Source organism: Tympanuchus pallidicinctus, unplaced genomic scaffold, assembly GCF_026119805.1.
Source record: "Tympanuchus pallidicinctus isolate F22 unplaced genomic scaffold, pur_lepc_1.0 scaffold4, whole genome shotgun sequence".
Classification (NCBI taxonomy): domain Eukaryota; kingdom Metazoa; phylum Chordata; class Aves; order Galliformes; family Phasianidae; genus Tympanuchus; species Tympanuchus pallidicinctus.
The window spans coordinates 47,715,343-47,735,079 of NW_026294758.1; the positions used below are offsets into that span (position 1 = coordinate 47,715,343).

The 19,737-nt window shown below is 36.4% G+C and overlaps 1 protein-coding gene across 3 annotated transcripts in view; it reads right to left on the reverse strand.

The window, feature by feature from the left end:
• Window positions 1–19,737, reverse strand: part of SMARCA2 (SWI/SNF related, matrix associated, actin dependent regulator of chromatin, subfamily a, member 2) — a 105,241-nt gene that overhangs the window by 17,667 nt on the left and 67,837 nt on the right. For all 3 annotated transcript variants that reach the window (XM_052700928.1, XM_052700929.1, XM_052700930.1), the window contains exons 27-29: window positions 18,129–18,206; window positions 14,549–14,767; window positions 1,124–1,341 (exon numbers count right to left, since the gene is read on the reverse strand). In XM_052700928.1, the coding sequence (XP_052556888.1) occupies window positions 1,124–1,341; window positions 14,549–14,767; window positions 18,129–18,206 (515 nt within the window). The remainder of the gene's footprint in view (window positions 1–1,123; window positions 1,342–14,548; window positions 14,768–18,128; window positions 18,207–19,737) is intronic.

Consider the following 19,737-nt stretch of genomic DNA (forward strand, 5'->3'; position numbering starts at 1 on the left):
CAAAAATTGTACTGTTACTTTGTGTGGGTCATCTAATGCAAACACTTCACAGTTGTCTCTGAATGCATTTTATATTAATTTAGCTAAGATCAGTCTTTATATGACACATCTAATTCAATGTATGGTTAAGAAAGGATACTTAAATGAAAAGGCTGTACTAAGATTTGGGAAATAGAAGCAGAGTTCAAAACCACAACTTCCTGAAACAAATCTGATTCAAAGGTGCTATTAACTAACAACTTCTTAATTTTCTCCTCCTGAAGCAAAGATGATTTTCAGTTTGAAAATCTGCCAAATAAAAAATCTTCAAGTCATATTTTGGTTTAGAACCACATTTCTTCCTAAGGTTAAGCGATTAATTATTTTATGATGCTGAAATGGTTTGATGACCAGGCTTCTACCTCAAATGCATACAACACATTATTCCCAGTATTTCCACATTCTTTCCTTTGGTAGATCAAGAGCTCAAAATACTGACCCTACATGTTTTGTGTAATCTAACAGGTCATGGGGAGAACTTGCCGTAACAAATCCATATTAATGGTTAATTAATTCAAATACATATTTGAAGAGATATTAATACAGGATGCACCATTCATTAAAGGAAAATCCTTCTCAAGCTGCAGATTCTGAAGTACACCTCCTAAACAGGATGACTTCATTTCTGAGTAGAACTCAATGCTTTTTTTTTTTTTTTTTTTTAAATACATATTTTTATTTCAACAAGCTCTGTCAGATGGGTCTTCAAAATTTAAACTCTCTACATTAAACTCTCAACATTCTATTTACACTGGAACAGGTTGCCCAAGGATGTTGTGGACGCCACATCCCTGGAGGCATTCAAGACAAGGCTGGATGTGGCTCTGGGCAGCCTGGTCTATTGGTTGGCCACCCTGCACATGGCAGAGTGTTGAAACTAGCTGACCTTTGAGGTCTCTTTCATCACCAGCCATTCTATGATTCTATGATGCTATATGATTCTATGATTAAGGAAGACTTCCAGGATTAAGCCCTAAGAGGAACTACTTTTCAGAAAGGCTGTGTAAGCAATTCATTCGGAAGACTGAAAATAAAACTGAAGCAGGACAGGAGGGTAGGGGCAAAAGAGAGAGAAAGTGCTCACCTGTCTTTGTAGTTTATCACTGTATCAATGATGGCATTCATTTGTTTTGTCAGTTTGGGTGGGTTAGGTGATAATTTCTCTGCAGGAGGTCTGCCTCTTCTTTTCTTTGCTTTCTCTCCGTCCTCCTTCCCAGAGTCCTTATCCACATTTCTTCGTCTCTTCCGCTTTTTAAGCCGGACTTCCTCTTCCATTTCTTCCAAATTGCCGTCTTCAATCGCCTAAAAGTCATGGATTCAAAAAGTACAATTTTAAAACAAAGTATGTATTGCAAAAAGAAATAACAAACTATATTTAAAAACATAAGTGCAGCCCCAAAGGATGCAGATAATGCAACTGTAAATACTCAGTTCACTTATCCGAAAAGTTTTCCTGTATAAAAAGAGTTCAACAAAAAACTGAGTTGCTGGCAAAGTGTGCTGACACACTGCACGCTAATTTGATCTAAAAATCCTCCAGTCCTCTAAACGAATAAATATTTATCTGAACCTTAAATTTCACACCATGTCACAGTTTCACAAAAAATGAGGGCCTGTGGTACTGTGTCAGTAAGTATACAGGAAACAGTTGTTTGTTACAACTGGTAGTTCTTGATTATTTAGCTGTACACAAAACAGAATTTTATGTTGCTTGATTTCAAATAGGACAATCTACACTACACTCTGCTCCCAAAACCAGATCACACACAGTTCTTTGTTCACACAAACAATGCACAGCTAACTTACACATTAACAATAAGAATCAGATTCTCTTCCAAATAGTTTAAGTAACTTACAAATCATCTAAACATTAAAGCCAGCTATTAAGTACATAATTTTCTTCTACAATGGTATCTTAAGAAAAGAGCCAGAAGAACTGACAATACAGTGCTCTGCAGTAAAAAGCACTCATAACATGGGATGCAAAAAAAGAAAAAAAAAAGGAAAAAAAGAAGCACCACCACACAGTAACAAACAATGAACACCGGTTTCCATTACCTGGATGTTTGCTTTTAATCAGACCCAGCAGCACCATACAGGGAGATTAAGAAAAAAAATTGCTACCAAAAACAAAACAAAACAAAAAGAAAACAAAACAAAAAACCTAGGGAAAAAAGGAATCCGTTTACACAATGACTAACAGATCCATGTGATAAACCAAAAGGCTGAACTTTTCTTCCTTTGAGAAAGGCTCCCCCCCCTTCCCACTCAAAAAAATAAAATAAAATAAAATAAAATAATAAGAAAGAAAAGAAAGAAAAAACACCTGGGTCATAAAGGAGCTGGAATTAAAAGGAAAAAAAAAAACACCAAAGAAACTTAAAACTAGTCTTTCTGATTAACGCTTTCTCAGAACGTAACTGTTGTTGATATTTGTCCCTTTTGCCTCTCAATATTGCCTGGAGTACATGCGAATGCTAATCAATCCTTTCTCGAAGCTGAAAGAGCTCTAATCATAAGGCAATTACCTTCATTTTTCCACAGCACCAAACATGGCTAATATTTATGATCATGTGAGCATAACAATCTACATGAAAAGAGTCATTACAGCCCAGACATAATTTCTTTCAATTGTGTACAATGTCTCTTGAAAAACGTTTTGTGAACAAAACCTGGTGCGCAACACAGAACAACCTGGCATGTTAAAAACACCAGTGGGATTTCAAAATCTGTTTCCTATGCATTCTCCAGTGTGCAAATCCACAGAACAAACACGAACACACAGAATCCTGAGGGACAGCCTGAAACTAGGCCTTAATAATGAAAAAACAATTTACATCATGCTTCCACAGCACTCAGATAACCATTATGAAGGAGGCTTGAGATCTGATGAGTTAGGAAGAAAAAAGAATGAAAAAAAATCTGCACACAAATTCATTAATATTCATTTGGCTAAAGCAGGACACCCACTACAAACCACTGCAGCTAACGAAGATAGAGAAATTTCTCTGCATATCTTGGAAGCTAGAAATGCTAATAATAAATACAGCATGCAAGGCTGTCAACAGTTAATGTCATTGCTCTCCTTAAGCACACAGTGGTACACAGAATTACAGAGAGCACCGACTTTTGATGTGTTAAACACCTACACATGCCTGTGATGTACTTCTACTGAATCTTCAAGACAGCAATGAAAAAGGATATTTACCTTACCACTATCAGCAGGCCAGCTATCGGAAATCACAGTTAGTGGGGATAAAATTAACAAGCCAGCAAAGCAGCGAGCTGCTAGTCTCTTCATCAGCTGATCAGGAAAAAAAAGAGAGCTGGGGAAAGGCTATGTTTTCATATACAAGTAATTTTATTTTACTGAAATTTAATACTGAAAGGATTGTGGATACTCAAATCTGCTGTTTCATTCTACCTACCACAAGGCCTGAAGCCTTCCTCCTTCAGCCTGCTTTGATATTGACAACTACTTATCGTATTTTTCCCTTCATTATTCTAGCCATCCAAATTAGATTTTTAGTTGAGCAGTTATTTATTCTTGCTAGTATTTCAACTGCAATGGCAAAATTAAACAATTTCACATACGAATCTACATCTACATTCGGTTGCATGCATTTTAAAGAGATATTTATCACAGAAAATGTATTCCTACTGCTCTGCAGCGAGCAGATCAGGTTTTGGTTGCTGAAACTGATAAAATGCTCTTATAATTGACAAGAAGGTAAAAACAAACAACTTATCATTTTGTTAACTTCGGTATAATTTGGTTGTCTTCCAGAAAATTGGCATCTGCTCAATTACAATAATCTGTGTTTTTGTCTCCTTGTTAAACGTTCTGCTCCCAAAAAATGTTACCATAGCCTCAGAGTATACAGCCTTGTTATTTTATAATTATACATATAGCTCTTGCTTACAGTATACAGTAACAGTGTAACAAAAAAAAAAAAAAATCATGACAGAAGGAAAAAATAAAGATACTCTTTTTTTTAAATGCTACACATTTGGCAATGAAATAAAACTTCAAAATAAAAATAAAACCCAAGGAAAATAACTCTCACGCTTCTATTTTTAAAATTAGTGACAAGCAAGTAGTAAACTAATGCATAGCATACCACAGGCCTGCAAATAAACACTAAAATTTTCTACTTACACCAATTGATTACTATAATCAGCTTTCAAAACTTACATGCATATATGTAAACCTGGATAGTTTTTCTGAACTAAAGGCTTAATTTACAATTTCTTTTGACAGCACTTGCAAACAAATTTTGAAACACAAGCAGCTCAAAAATGTTATTAATGCGACAACATTGGTTCCTGAGCAGTAAATCTACATTTTGGACATAAATCACAGACAAATCAAATCAAACTATCTTTGGGTCACACAGAATCACAGAATCACAGAATCACCCGGGTTGGAAGGGACCTCAAGGATCATGTAGTTCCAACCCCCCTGCCTAGCAGGGCCACCAAACGTACACATTCAGATCAGGTTGCCCAGGACCCCGTCCAACCTGGCCTTGAACACGTCCAAGGACGGGGCATCCACAACCTCCCTGGGCAGCCCGTTCCAGGGCCTAACCACTCTCCTTGTAAAGAACTTCCCCCTAACATCCAACCTAAATCTTCCCTCCTTCAACTTGGATCCATTTCCCCTAGTCCTGCTATTGTCAGCCCTTTAATTTGTAGCCCTTTAAATTGTAGTATTTAAAACAAAACTTATATTAGTTATGCTGCCCTAGATATGGCTTAAAACCCACAAAAATCTAGTAAGAGCAAAGGTGTTAACGATCTGTGTATGTGCTTACTCACATATACATATACATATGTGCATATACAGCAAAATTTCTATTAAACTAATCCATCTGATTGAACTCCTATCTATAGGATATGTATCTATATATCTGTAGGTAGTCCTAGACTACCGTTCTAGGACAGAAGTGCCACTGGAGAGCAGTGAGAGAGAGTCAAGAAAGACAGTACACAAACAAAACTTTAACAACTTCCTTCTCTTAAGGAAACAAGACAAAAGAGTACAATAGCCCGAAGCCTTCATTTTGAAAGAAAGCCATGATGCTGTGACAATTTAATAGAGTCCAATTTTGCGAAGGATTGACACCTCTTCAAAGGCAGAGAAGCAGCCACTGGAAGTGTCATGACTCATTTTAAGTCTACTACTGACAAAACTTTCCTGAATCTTATTGTTGTATTCCAGTCCACATAAACAAAACTACTTCCTTTCTCAATTGGGGCTTCAAAATTGTAAGAAAGAGTATATTGGCCATAAATTACAAAGTCAAATCTCCTTCATCTGAAATAGAAACCCACACAAACACAAAAAGTTGATTTTTTAGAAGCCAAACAGAAGTAATTGATTCTTAGTCAATATTCATATTGCTGCTTGCAATTACATTTTCTTCTTTGTAAATGAAACTATCTTAGCTATTTGGAGGTGGAAGCATTAGTAAATGTGGAGACTATGCTACAAGAGTTCCAGAGAAAAGATCAAAATGAAAACAAATTTGTACTCCCATTAAAAGAATAGGGCATTAAAGAAGCAGCTGTAGCTATGCGGTTAGATTCTTGAAAACATGACACATTATTGAACACCAGTATTGAACACATTTTCAACTTATACTTACAGATCCAAGCAAACATGAAGAGCTACAGCAGTATGGTGTTTTGTGACTACCTTCCACAAGCATCATATAGGTCTTAGATCAGTTCTGAACTCATTTTACAGGAATCAAACAACTTCATAGAGTTAATCAGTGGAGGTGTAGAGAATAGTATCAGATTTGGTATGTAAGTCCTGTCTCTAATGTTCATACTACACAACTTTGAAGACAGTTATTTTTCCTTTGATATAACTACAGTATGACTAAGCTAAAGCATACTGAAAAGGCACTGCTATTACTTACAGTCAAAGACACTAAAGACACAAAAGGAAATAAAAATGTAGTTGGGAGACATGATAAATTTACTTGATGATAAAAATGTGTTGAAAATCCTGAAAACATAAATGAACAGGAAAAGTATGCTAGCTTTTAAATTCTCTAAGCACAAATACTAGCTCAGCTATGCAAACTTTTCAGAAGTCTGAGCTTTTCCAGGGACAGTAAATAGCATGCACTTGTGGTTTAACCCAACAGCAGTTCAGCAACAAACAGCCATTTGCTCACACCACCTCAGCTCAAGGTGGGACGGGGTAAGGAATCAGAAAAAAAAAGGAAGTAGTACTCACAGGCACAGGTTAAAATAGAAACTATTTACTAAGACAGGGAAAAAAAAAAAAGGGGAGAGAGAAAGAGAACTGATTATGATGATAACAATATAAATGTGTATCTATAAAAAAAGGGACACACAATGCACCTGCTCACCTTGCACGCATCCATGCCCAGCCAGTCCCAGAGCAGCAGTTGCCACCCAATCAGTTCACTCTTCACGGTTTTATGTTTTTTTTTTTACATATGCCAAATAGTATGGAACATACCTTTGGCCCATTTAGGTCAGCTGCCCTGGTTCTGTCCCTTCCTGCTCCTTGTGGCCCACCAGCCTTTTGCTGGCAGGGCAGTATGAAGAGCTGAAAAACTGAAATGTCCTTGGCTCTGTGCAGCACTGATCAGCAACAGCTGAAACATAGGTGCGTTATCAACAGCACTTTTCTCCTAAACCCAAAACATAGCATCATATCAGATACTGTGAAAATCGTGTCCCAGCTGAAATCAGGACTGCCCTGTTTTGACAACTGACCATGAAAAACTGAACTAAAGGGCTGTTAAGGGCTTAACAACAAAAAACCTATCAGTAAAGCAAGACAATTAACAAGAGGCTACTGCTTTACAAAAAAAATGAATTTCCTGTTTAACAATTTTGAAGAGAAGAAAGAAATGAAAAAAACCCACAAAAGGCTAAGGTGTCAAAAACACTGAAGTATCACTTCTCTACTGCTACCTACCATTTTCTCTCTTCAGAATAATCTAAATCCTGCAGTGATATTCCAATACAAACCTCACTTATTTCCTTCTATGCTCCATTTGAAATCCTGTCTTAATTTTATATTTTTTCTCAGTTTGTGTCTGACAGCTGATGAAGACTTCAACTTTCAAACCTGAAATCTGTCTTCCATGAAGATCACTTCAAAATCCAGTTCTGCATAGTTTCTCAATTGCTGACATTCCTGATACCTGGCTATTCTATAGCTTCCACATATCAGAATTATTTGCTGGCTCCTCTTTCTCTGTAACTAGATTGCTCTCACTACATTACAGCATAGAAATCAGTATATTAATGATAACGATAATGAAGAATAAAAATTATACCACATTTCCGATTGGATAAAAGGGCATGGATATACATTACAATCAAATGTTCAATGACTAAATATCTGGAGTTAAAAACAGGGTTGGGAAAGTTAACTAAATTTCAGATAACACTGTACAGCAAATTTCCATTCTGACTTTGCTACGTCTAAACTAAAGCACCACATAAATTCAAATCTGCCCAAGGCAAAGAATTAGTAAATGCTTCTAGTGTTTCTTTATTTTCACTGATGACTGATTCTAATACAGACAGGGAAGATTCCACATGTTTTCAATCCATCACAAGTGAGAAATGGACAAACACTTTTTTCTTAAAAAATGCAAACAAAATGCTATTATTACAAAAACACAAACTTGCAATAAAAAGTCTTCTCAGCTATGCCGGACTTCCACAAAATATGGAACTCTAACTTTTCAGCCAATATTTATGTGTCAGAGTCTGCATGTTCACATTACTGAAAACTGCTTCTTTCTGAGAAGTGAGAGAAAGCTGTTTTCAGTTTTGCATTTAAAAATTGTAAACACTGCTTATTATTAGCACAGAAACTCCAACTGTATGCTTTCAATTGGAAATTAGGGGTAATATTAACGCAAATTGTAGAAAAAATTCCTTGCATTTGATTTTAAAGATTGCTGTGGAAAAGAAGCCTGACATTATAATTCAGGTATATACCTTTAAAAAAATTGCCTCATCCAAGATTTAGAAAAAATAGCTATCTAAAATTTTGTACATATAATGCTTTTATCCTATGTACTTTGTTTTTGGTCTGGTATAAACACTTGTATCTTACTGTATAATCATTATCTGTAATATGACAATTAGTAAATAAAGTATCACAGAGAGACAGCACTGATAAAGTTCCTCCCTGTTATAGGAAACTACATTGACACAAATGTAAGTTCCATTGTTGGGAACGAACTGAGTGATAAAAAGGAATGTTTGAATTAGTTATATTGTAATAACTGTGAATATGACTTCTTTAGGCAAACAGAGCACTGAGAATAAATGCTTTACTGCATTAAGACAGTAAATGGCAAAACAGCATCATCTCTATTCTGTGGTCTACATCTACTCAACCACAAACTCTTGTGGACTTCTGCAGGCTTTCAAAAATAAGTGAGACTTATTTCTCCCATTTAAAAACATGTATACTTTATGTCTTATTGATTTAATTTGAACAAACAGCCTGTTGTTCAAGCAAAACTCATCCAAGGAAAGAAAAAAACAAAGGAATTACTTAAAAAAGTTATAAGCCAGAAATCATTGTTAACAACCTCTTAGTCTATCACTGAAAGATACTTTGGTTTGGTTTTTTATCATTTTTTTGTTTCTTTTTTAAATCTTCTACCTGTCTTTCTGAAAATCTAAATCACCTACCAAACAACTCTAGTTCACTTTAGCACTGTGTGGAAACTCTCTAATTCAAAACTACAGGATTGGAAGCCAGTACATAACAGACTTAGAAAACACTGTACATAGGTAACTTCAAAAGTAACGCTTCCTATTTTCACAACACAACAAATACACAGAAAACACAACAAATACAAAGAACACAATAACTGAATTTGAAAGAGCAGATTCTTAGCTACACAACTCTATTTTTCAACACAGTCACCATCATTAGCTATGCATTTTCATCAGCAGTGAACAAGAGGCTGTATGCCATGCACATAATAATCTGCACCAGTGGAGGTGACCCACTGTTACCATTGCTGAAATACACCACCGCTGTCTCACTGTGCTTATATCCACTGGCTGGTCTCCATAAATGTTCAGCAAGTGTTGATGAATGTCAATGGGTCCAACCTTTTCCAGATGGAGGAATTCAACGACACACCTTTACTTAAAATGCACTTCTATTCTGACAGAGTGGCCCTCTGCTGCCATCTGTCACTCAGTAACGACACATAACAGAATACTGGTGAGAAGGTTCCATTTCTACTGCCTTGCCACCAACATCTGTCTCTCACAGTTGGCCAACATAATAAAACGAGAGTCATTTCTTTCGCAGTTGCCCTCACAAGTGAACACTGTTACATGATAAATATAATTCTGAAAGGGTTGTTAATAACAGCTGTTCTGAACTATGTCGTTGTCTGTGTATTTCGGATTGTTTAGAATCTTATAGTGTATTGATAAAGAAATCAGAAGAAAACTGTACAAACGGAACAAGATGCAAGTTTAAGAAATACACTGCAAGAATACCACCTATGAAAATACTATAGGCAAATCTATGACGAAAAAAATATTATTTACAGACTAACAGTTGTAAATAAATAAATTTAGTGTGATTGAATCTTCAAGACTGATTTAATTGAAGTGGTAACAGATACAGTTGTAATTTCAAATAGAAAAGAAAAACAAACCAGGAATTGAGTATGATCAATCACAGAATCACAGAATGACCTCGGTTGAAAATGACCAGAATGATCATCTGGTTTCAACACCCATGCTATGTGCAGGATCGCCAACTACCAGACCAGGCTGCCCAGAGCCACATTCAGGCTCACCTTGAATGCCTCCAGGGAGGGAGCATCAACAACCTCCTTGGGCAACCTGTTCCAGTGCAACACCACCCTCTGTGTGAAAAACTTCCTTTTAATATCTAACCAAAACCTCTCGTCTCAGTTCAAAACCATTCCCTCCCTTGTGCTATCATTATTAACCCTCGTAAACAGGCATTCCCCTTCCTTAAATATTCCATTACGATGAAAGGAACATAACTAGAGGGATTCTCTCTCTTCTGCTTCTCTCTTCCTTACCACTGAAGTCTCAAGCTCTTCTGTTGCATTATTGCCACATGCTGTGACACAATACAGATCAAGATGCAGTGTGTGTTTTTTTTAAGGGTAATACTGTCTTCAGATGTGTTTTATTTACTTCCACATCTCAGAGATATTACTATAAAACTATCTAGCCAGGAAAAAAATGTCATTTTTTCTAAACACAATTATTTTCTTAAATTGTCCGGAAAAAAAATGATCAGTTTCCAGATTGCATACATAAAGATAATAATCAATTGATGAAATGCCATTTTAGGCAACTCAATTGTACTTTGCACATTTATTCTTACATAAGATTTATAAATAACACTATGAAGTTGTCACACTTATTCTTCTTTAATTGAGCCAGTACTGATTCCTTGAAGTTTCCCTTGCCAAAAATAACAACGTCTAAACCCAAATTGAAGAATTTTAAGAATCACTCAACAAGCCTGATAATGAAAGGGAATGTTTCTGAAACAAAACGGATGAGCAAGAAATGCAAGAACCCTTCTGACAGCAATTTGCATAGGAAATATCTTATTTCACACTAATTACAAAAAGGTGAAAGATAGAAATAGGGTCTGACTGCAAACAAGTCTTCCTTGCTACTTGCTCCAATCTTTCCAGTTGTGTGTGATCTATTACGTACAATTTTCACCAGCAGAGAAAAACAGTTAAAGAAAAATACATGCTTCCTGCCTTCTGGATTCCCAGGTAATTCATCTTCAAGAAAAATTTAACAAGACTGAGATACATCACTTTTTCCAATTTATCTTGTACTTATGACAGAGATGCATATGTGCGTTGCACAGACAAAATGCTAGAGCGTTTCGGGACTGTTCATTTTACTGAGAAATACTGGAAAGAGAAGAGTTTTCTTCCTATTTTCAAATTGTACTGGTTATCTTCTCTCTAACTTACTTGGAATTCTGAATTTGGACAACTTATCTTTAGCAGAATAATGACAGTACATTAACAAAGGTACCATGTGACCATCACTACTATGTTTTTTGTTTTTTTTTGGGGGGGGGAGGTTGTTTTATTTTGTTTTCTAACTCTTACGTTTCATAGGAGAAGGGGCAAAGAAAGTTAACTGCATTAGAAACTTTTTTAAGTGGGTGACAAGAACAGGTGGGGGAGATTGCTTTTCTCGGTTTTCCAAAATTCTATTAAAATAACAAACACTGAAATAAATAAAGAGTATAATCTTTTGTGTCCTACAATATGGGATGTTCTGTTTTCCTTGTCATCACGGATTTTAAGAAAAATGAATAAAACAGGTCTTTATACCTTGGCTGTACTATGTATTTCACTTCCAGATCCCTTCTTCTGTAGTCTAAAATAAATCTTTTACTGGTGAAATGTATCATTTTATTCTTCCCTGACACTTTTTTTTCTTTCCTTTTCAACAATTTGTTAAAACACCTCATTGATTAGTTAAGAACTTAAGAACAAAGTTTAAGACAATTCAGTAGTATCCCTATTAATGACTATGTTCTTTTCATTGCCTGAAGACAAATCTCTGAGGAGAGCAGGCTGCAAGTTAAAAGGTCACTCAACAGTAAAAACCAGAAGATTCCCAAATAAAGGAATTAAACAGTATTCCAAGGATTTACTCTCTCCCTGTCAGACAAGACAGTTTAATCTGCAGGGGAATAGTGAACACAAAACTTAATCAGAAATACATTTTTATGATCACTAATAAATGGTTCGCCATGATGGCTTCTGTTCACAGCCCTGAGAAAAATATTTCCTGTTGCTGTTCACCCTTGTTTCTTTGCATCATAAAATGTTCATTTATTTTTCTTCTTGAATAGTAGAGTGGTTTTCATGGATATTTATACATATTATTTTCCTCTGGAAAAAGTTAGGATATCATTAATTGTAATGTTAATTGCCATGGCAGACTGGAGGTGTGGATAACTGTTAAGCTGATAGGCTTAGTATTAAAATGGAGACCTTCGATATTTTTATTCATAAAAAAATTCTAAAATTCAATCCTTCAGAATGGAAATTGCATGGTGAATTTTTAGTTTGTTTTAAATAGGTTTTCTGGGGTCAACCTCCCCTCATTTAAAGAGCATTGCCCACCTTTTCATCTGAGACCTACTAATTAAGTCAGGAAAATACCTGGTATAATGACAGAGTTTACAGCCTCTACAGACGCGTTCTTCATGTGGAAACTGTAGCCCTAGCTCTTTCAAGGACTGTGTTTGCCTCCAATGCATTTTCCTAAGATTTGGCAATGGAAGAAGTAACCAGAGGGAAGTGATCGATACCTCCCTCTCTGCTCTTCCTCATGAGAAAGTTATAGACCACAATGAGTTCATTTCCCAGCCCTCTACTCCCTAACTAAGCTACTCTCAGCCATCCCCTATACATCTTGTCCTCAAGTCCTTTAACTGTTTTTGCTCTCCTTGGGACTCATTTTAACATTTTTATATGCACTTATACACACTTTATATAGTAGAGCCTAAAACAGCACATAATACTAAGGAGAGGCTGCACCAATGCAGAGTACAATTGGACAATCATTTTTTCTGACTATATAATTATGCTGTGCACAATGAACCCCAGGATACAGTTGGCCCTTTTGGATTTTGCCTATCAGCAGGAAGTAAACAAGACAACACTCATTTTGGACTCAAACATGCTTGTCTGGCCAACAAACAAAGCTATTTCAAATCAACTGCACAATAAAAGAACAGAACTTTACTCATGTCATCTAGCCAGAAGTTACCCTGAACAAGAAGAATGCTGACGTTTGGCCTCAGAGTAAGAGAGAGTCAGAGATAACTGACAAAAAAAGCATGAGAACTAGATAATCTGTAACGGTCATGCAAGAGCTGTCTTGAAGCCTCTGCCTTAGTCAATGCTATTAGAATGAAGGTAAGTACAGAGTAAGCATTCCAGATGGCAAAGAATACGTTAAACATGAAAATACCCCTAGATCAGCAGGATAAACGCACTATTTCATGGTCTCTCAAAAAAATCCTCTGATTCTTGAAGCTGATCCTTCTGAACAAGGCCGACCTTATAGAAACACTCATGAGACTCTAGGAAATCTTCCCACAGATCCAATATTTTGCAGGCCTGATAGAAACGGCGCAATGATACAATCTCCCACAGCACTTCCACAATACACATGCCTCCTAAGACCAGGAGCAAACTCCTCCTTCCTTTTTAGGGAACGTAGTTGTCATGCCAACAGTTAAAGAAAAGCAAGCTGCAGCGACAGCTAGTGATGAAGCCTGTTTGTATTTTACAGTTTCTCTGGAAGGTTGTTACTGAATTTCAGGTACTTTAGGACAGCAGCACTGTCTCACTTGACACTGTTTATGTCCATGCTTACTGCTTCTGTTATTATCTTGCCTCTTGCTTCCAAACTCACGTACCTGACCTCTTGACAAGGACAGAGCTGACGTAGTTTGACAGTATACATGCATGCACACAGGCCTTGAGTTATTATCTTTCCTTTAGGGATCTGCTATGATGTGTATATTTATGAAGGTGGGACCTTAACTAGAATATTCAGCATACGGTGTATCAGCAGAGGGATCAGAATCTAGCAGAACTCCTCAGAAAAGAGATGAAGTAAACCTCCAGCATAAATCAAGGCAAAGAGGCAGCTGAGTACTGGATACCGATATTCTCAAACTGACTTGTTATTCAGAAATGCAAAGTTTCCTTCTGCAAAGGCCAATGAAGAGGATAGATACAAAGCTGTAATAGCAGCTACGGGAAGAGAAAAAAAATCAACTCTTAGCAGCATCTCTCACAGTGCACTCTCACGATCACTTTCATAACTCAAGTACATAAGATTTCTACCCACAAAAACTATATTCACATTGGCATCAAATTTGTGATTATTCTAAAAAAAACATCCTCTTAAGCAATGTAGACTAATTTTGTGCACAGTATTTTATTGGTATGTATTAGAAATCATAATGTTACCAAATTTGCTGGTTTTGAAAACAGTTTGTTAACCTTCTTAACATCCCTATTCCTACCATTCTAAAAAGATGTATGGATTAGAATTCATTTTACGTGCATTTTGCAGAAAATGGCAAGATTCCCCAAATGCAACAAAACCAAAGAAACTCTTCTTTAAGGTTTTGAATTCTAGTAACATCACTTAGCAAGATTTTTTTTTGCCTCAACAGAGCCAAGATTTGCAAAAGGAAGAGCATGGGGAAAGAAGAATTGTGTGGAAGTTTCCAAGTTACTAGAAAGACTAAATTAAGCTACTGATAGGTAGAGGTGCAGCTGCAAACGCTTACTACCAGCTAAAAGTAGATCTTACCTATTTCCATTGTGCAACTTCGTAGTTTTCAATGAAAAAAAAAAAGAATAAGTAAATGAACAACACACAAATAAGTGTCATCTTTAAAACAAACAAAGAGTTACCCTACCCGCAGCCACTGCTTCTCTGTGAGAGCATCACTGTAGTCCACATCCCTGCGCTGACGGGATCCTCTTCCAAATATCTTTTCCTCCTCTTCTTCACACGTGAGCCTTTCAACTTCAGCATCGTCCTTAATAATCCAGGATGGCAATTCATCCTCCTCCATCAAGCGGGGCTTGCGCTTGGGGTTTCTGGCATCTTCTCTACGACGGTCCATGTCCATACGCTGAAATGGTAGATGGGAAAGGATAAAACAGTTGTAAAGGCAACTAAAACAAACCACTGGAATTCCTGCCAGCTAAGAATACTTGAAATTTTAAACCAAGTTCTTCACAAGTATTTCCCTTCCTCTAGCCCAAGACTTGTAAAATGCAACTGTAGAAAGCAGTTACATTTTACAGTTGATTTTCTGTGAAGTTCACCACTCCATAGCTAGTTTACACTGAAGTAACTCCACAAGACCTAGGTAAGACAACGTAGATTAAGAAAGAAGGAAGCTATCCATTAAAAAGCTCTATTTTTTTTTTTTCCCACACACAGTTTTACGGTTTCTATATATTCATAAATCTTATTTGCAAATATTATTAATTCCTTTACAACATCCTCAAAAATATGTTATATAACTAAAAAGAATAATTGAAAACATACTAGTTTTGTGATTCTGAATATCAGAGAAAGTAAATTTAAAAGCAGACATTAGAAAAAAGGAATCAAGAGAGATAATTAAGAATTCAAAGAAAAGATGACTCGGTGACAGAAATCCAACCAGCTTCAACAAAATTTTTTACTTTTCCTGCATTAAGAAAAAATGAAAACACAGACAATAAAAATCAGGCAAGATTAAGTAAAATGTTAAGAATATTAAAAGGGTAATATGGTGTAAAAACTTTAAGCTGGACTTCAATTACTCACACAAATTAATTTCAACTGTGGTGACCAATTACCTCATAAAATAGATACGGATACTCAGGATACATTCTTGTGTGAATTAGGTGGTTTATAGTTCTCCCAGGAAAGCATCCATTTCTCTGCATTGACTATATGCTGATCTAAGCCCTAAGCTCCCATGAATCTCATTTAGGTTATTTAACTAGCTCAAATAAGACAATATGTACAGCCATTTCAAATACACCTTAAAATAAAACCCACTCAGTCATAAAATGTACTCAGTTTAAAAACACTGATTTATACAGTCAATTGCTGCCATAACGTCATTTTGCCAGAAAAAATAACCCTTGTTAAACCACACTATGAAGAGATGACAATGGTTGCAGAGATTACATTGAAACACTCTGAATTTTGTATACATTTTTTATTGTAAGATGAAAAACCAGAAGGCTCATCACTTGCACTGAATACAAAAGTAGGACACAATGGGGCTATGTGGAATTTTTACCTACGTATGTGGAGCCACCAAAAACCATGGGAACATAGTCTGCTTGTATGCATCCTCTCTGCATACATAGCTAAATATCCTCCGAATACTACAGGATTAATGTCAAAGAATACTTCTAATCCAAAAAGTGACAAAATAATAGATTCTTGAGAAACCTGTCAGTTTTCTCTCTCATCTATTGTTTTGGAACTTCTCATTTCAGACTAAAAAAATAAATATTTGATTTATATAAACAAAATAGATGTTTTTGTACCTTCAAGCCTAATTAAACGAACAAACCAAAACACAATTTTTCTTGGATATTACACTTTACTGAATTCCTATCACATCTGCACAGAAGAGAAAAGGCTACCTGGGCATCACTGAGGTAAGAAAAATATAAATTTAACTTCATGCTCTCTATATGACTACCTAAGACCTAAGAGATTAATAAAAAGAATAAACCTGACTACCAAACTTGGTTTTCAGAATTTCGTCTTAGAACTGAACAGCTTAATAATAAATGCAAATCTCTCTTAGAGATTAACATTTAACCTCAGTGTTTCCACCTTAAATATTTTCAAATCCCTGGTTGTCAAAGCTCTTTACCTCTGCATCTTCAAATTTCTACCACCAGCTCTTTATTGTCCCTTACAAACTCATGCAAAAATTAACTTGAAAAACACAGCATACAGTGTTAAAACCATCTCCACTCTAGGCAGGTCAACTTTTTATTTTTTATTTTTTTATTTTTTTAAGGTTTTATTGGATTGCTGTTTACTTTCAAACTTAACTAGAAGAGATAGACTTACAGAATTTCCCTGCAAAAGCCATTACTCCCATTCATGGATTAATTCTTTCCTTCTGGATCTGATGGAGGAGTACTAAGTTACTGTTTCCAGCCGCAAATCTACATTCATTGAACTCAGGTTACTTCTTTTTTGACTTGATTTCTGATACATTAGTGCTTATATTGATCACTATGCATTTAGTACACTCAGTACTCAGGACAGCTACAGTTGCAGCAAAAAGTCTAGAATACATATGCAAAACAAGCTGTGATGGAGAACACAATCGACAAGTAAAAAGCCAATAACTGGGCCGAAATTACTCCTTTCAAGTTTTGGTTTCTGTCATTCAAATCTCCTTAGTCTTTGAGAGAACGCTTAAAAAGACAAATGTCTGTAAGCACTCCCTTTCCACCCTTTGGAGATTTCAGCTCTTCTAGCTGCACCAAACTTAGCACAAAAGGACAAGACAGGTGATTCTTCAATGAGTAAAGGCACCACCATGTGGGGGATTTGGCCTTTGTTCATTTGTGCATTTGAAGAATTGTTAGTTGGATAAGAACAGCCCTTGTACACTTCTATAAGTAAGTTCTACTAATTAATATCTGGGCAGACAGCAAGAAATTAATAAAGTGTGATCCTAGAAATGTCATTTCTCCAGACAGCACTTTCTGATACAATTTCATTTGATCCCACAAGTGTATTTGTTGCTCAGTCCTGCAGAATGAAGCAACATAAGTAGAATGAGAAGAGATGATGCTTAACCCTCAGTGGTTAAATTTTTAAGTATCTTCTTTCTGTTATTTCAGTGTCTTTTAAAAGCCCATCAGCAATCCTCACCACTCCACAGATGCAAAAAATTGGAAGCTATGCCTACACTAACATACTAGTAATTATTCCATTGTTCACATTTGGATCACTGGAACTACTCTGGTAATTCTTCAACAGTTCTAGCAGCAGCAATAAGTTAACAGGGCTCTTGAAGAAATCAAGAAAAATTAGCAAACCAGCTAATTTCCAAGGAGAACTGCACTGTAAGTCTACTAGTTTACTATCTTGTACAGTTCCGTGCTTGCCTTTGTCGGTATCACAGCACAAAAGTGAAAAAAGTTCTAAAAATAAAAGCATGCTGTACAACTTGTAAGACAAACACTGACTATCAGTTTTAGACTGCCTAAATTTCTTAGGTTGTGTCTTCCAGATTGGCACTCCTCCGCTACTGACTGCAAGGATCTCTGAAGTCTTTCTGTCTTCTGAGGAACTCTGAGTTTAGGAAGTCTGCTCTCCTTTCCTCAGATAAGCAATACAAGTAAATAAAGCCATTCCTACAACAAAGTTTTACAACATTTAAATGACATATAAGGTTAAAGCCTTTGCTAAAAACACTAGAAATGATATACAGCATATGATCATATCATTCTCACCATAAAGAGATCAAATTCCTCCTCACGTCGGGCGATCATCTGATTCAGAGTCTCATCATCAGGAACTTCATCTTCCTCCTGGTCACAAAGATTGATAAAGGTACCAGAAAGAAGCTTTCATGTTCAGCATAAAGTAACAGTCTGCATCAGGCCAGCAATGCACTGAGCCTCCTTCTGTCAGTACATGTGTGAAAAATGCAAACCAAAACTAAAACTTCTAACATGATCAGCAATTCAGAAGTAACACAAAGTAGACAAAATTAGAGACAATTGGGACTTATTACCACCTCCATAAATTGAGAATGAGGAAATGAGCAAACAGGCAACCAGGAAATTTTGGTTTGTGGTTTTCCTGGGTCAGAAGCACAGCTAGGGCTTCAGCTAAAATACATGCATTTCTGTTCTGATGTTCTACAGTACTCCCTTAGAAATATAATTCAGTAGTATAAAGTCTTTTCTTATAGAAAGGAAACTGAATATGGCCCTACCTAAAGAAAAAAAAAAATTAAAGTATCACCAGCAAAAAAAACCCAACATCATGTCACTGTATCGGGAGCATTCCTCTTTCTCCGTCTTTTTAGAAACAGACAAAAACCTCTGAAAGGCCTTTGAAACAGTCCCACACATCATATTTATCTCTAAACAGAACAGACATGGGTTTGAAGGGTGGACTATCTGGGGGATAAATAATCAGCTGGAGGGTTGCAGCCAAAACATTGTGGTCAGTGACTCCATGTCCAGGTGGAGGCCAGTGACAAGAGATCCCCCTATTCTGGAACCAGTGCTCTTCAACATCTTTATCAATGACATAGACAGAGGGATTCAGTGTATCCTCAGCAAGTTCGCAGACAACATCAAGCTAAGTGATGCAGCTGACATAACAGAAGAAGGGGATGCCATCCATGGGGACCTGGCCAAGAATGGGAAGTGGGCCCACATGAACACACCTTCAGCAATGCCAAATGCAAGATGCTGCACCTGGGTCAAGGTAAACCCTGGTATGTATACAATGATGTAATGCCAGATGTAGCAGCTGTCAACCCTGTCCATGGGAAGGGAGATGGAGCTAGATCTTCATGGTCTCTTCAACCCAAGCCTTTTTACCATTCTATAATTTTCTGAGGTAGGAAAAAAACACTGCAAAATGGGACTTCTAGTGTGTGCCTTCAGTATAAGTAATACATTAACATAGTATTTTCTAAATGCAGTGCTTATCCAAATGATGATTGTTCACAGTAAAAGAATAATCTGCAGCACCAGAGAAAAGAAGGGGCTCACCATTCCACAACCACAGTTTCAAAGACTGGGACAAACTGCCAGTGATACTTCAACCTCACTGTCCACTACTGTACACAAAAGTGTGACAGCTGTCTTGTAACAACTATTTTTATTTTTTTTTTTCTGAATAGAAACTGGTAATTACAAGTCTCTTGGTACAGAACCAAGAAAAAAGTTATTTTGGCTGCCTTGCCCAAACAACATCTGAAGTCTTACCAAGAACCCAAAAGAAAAAGCAGGGTTTCAAATGATTAAATGTAAGAAGTCCTAGTTTTCTCAGTATATCTGAAAATCACACTATTTTAAAACACGAACTGGTTTTAAAGACTGC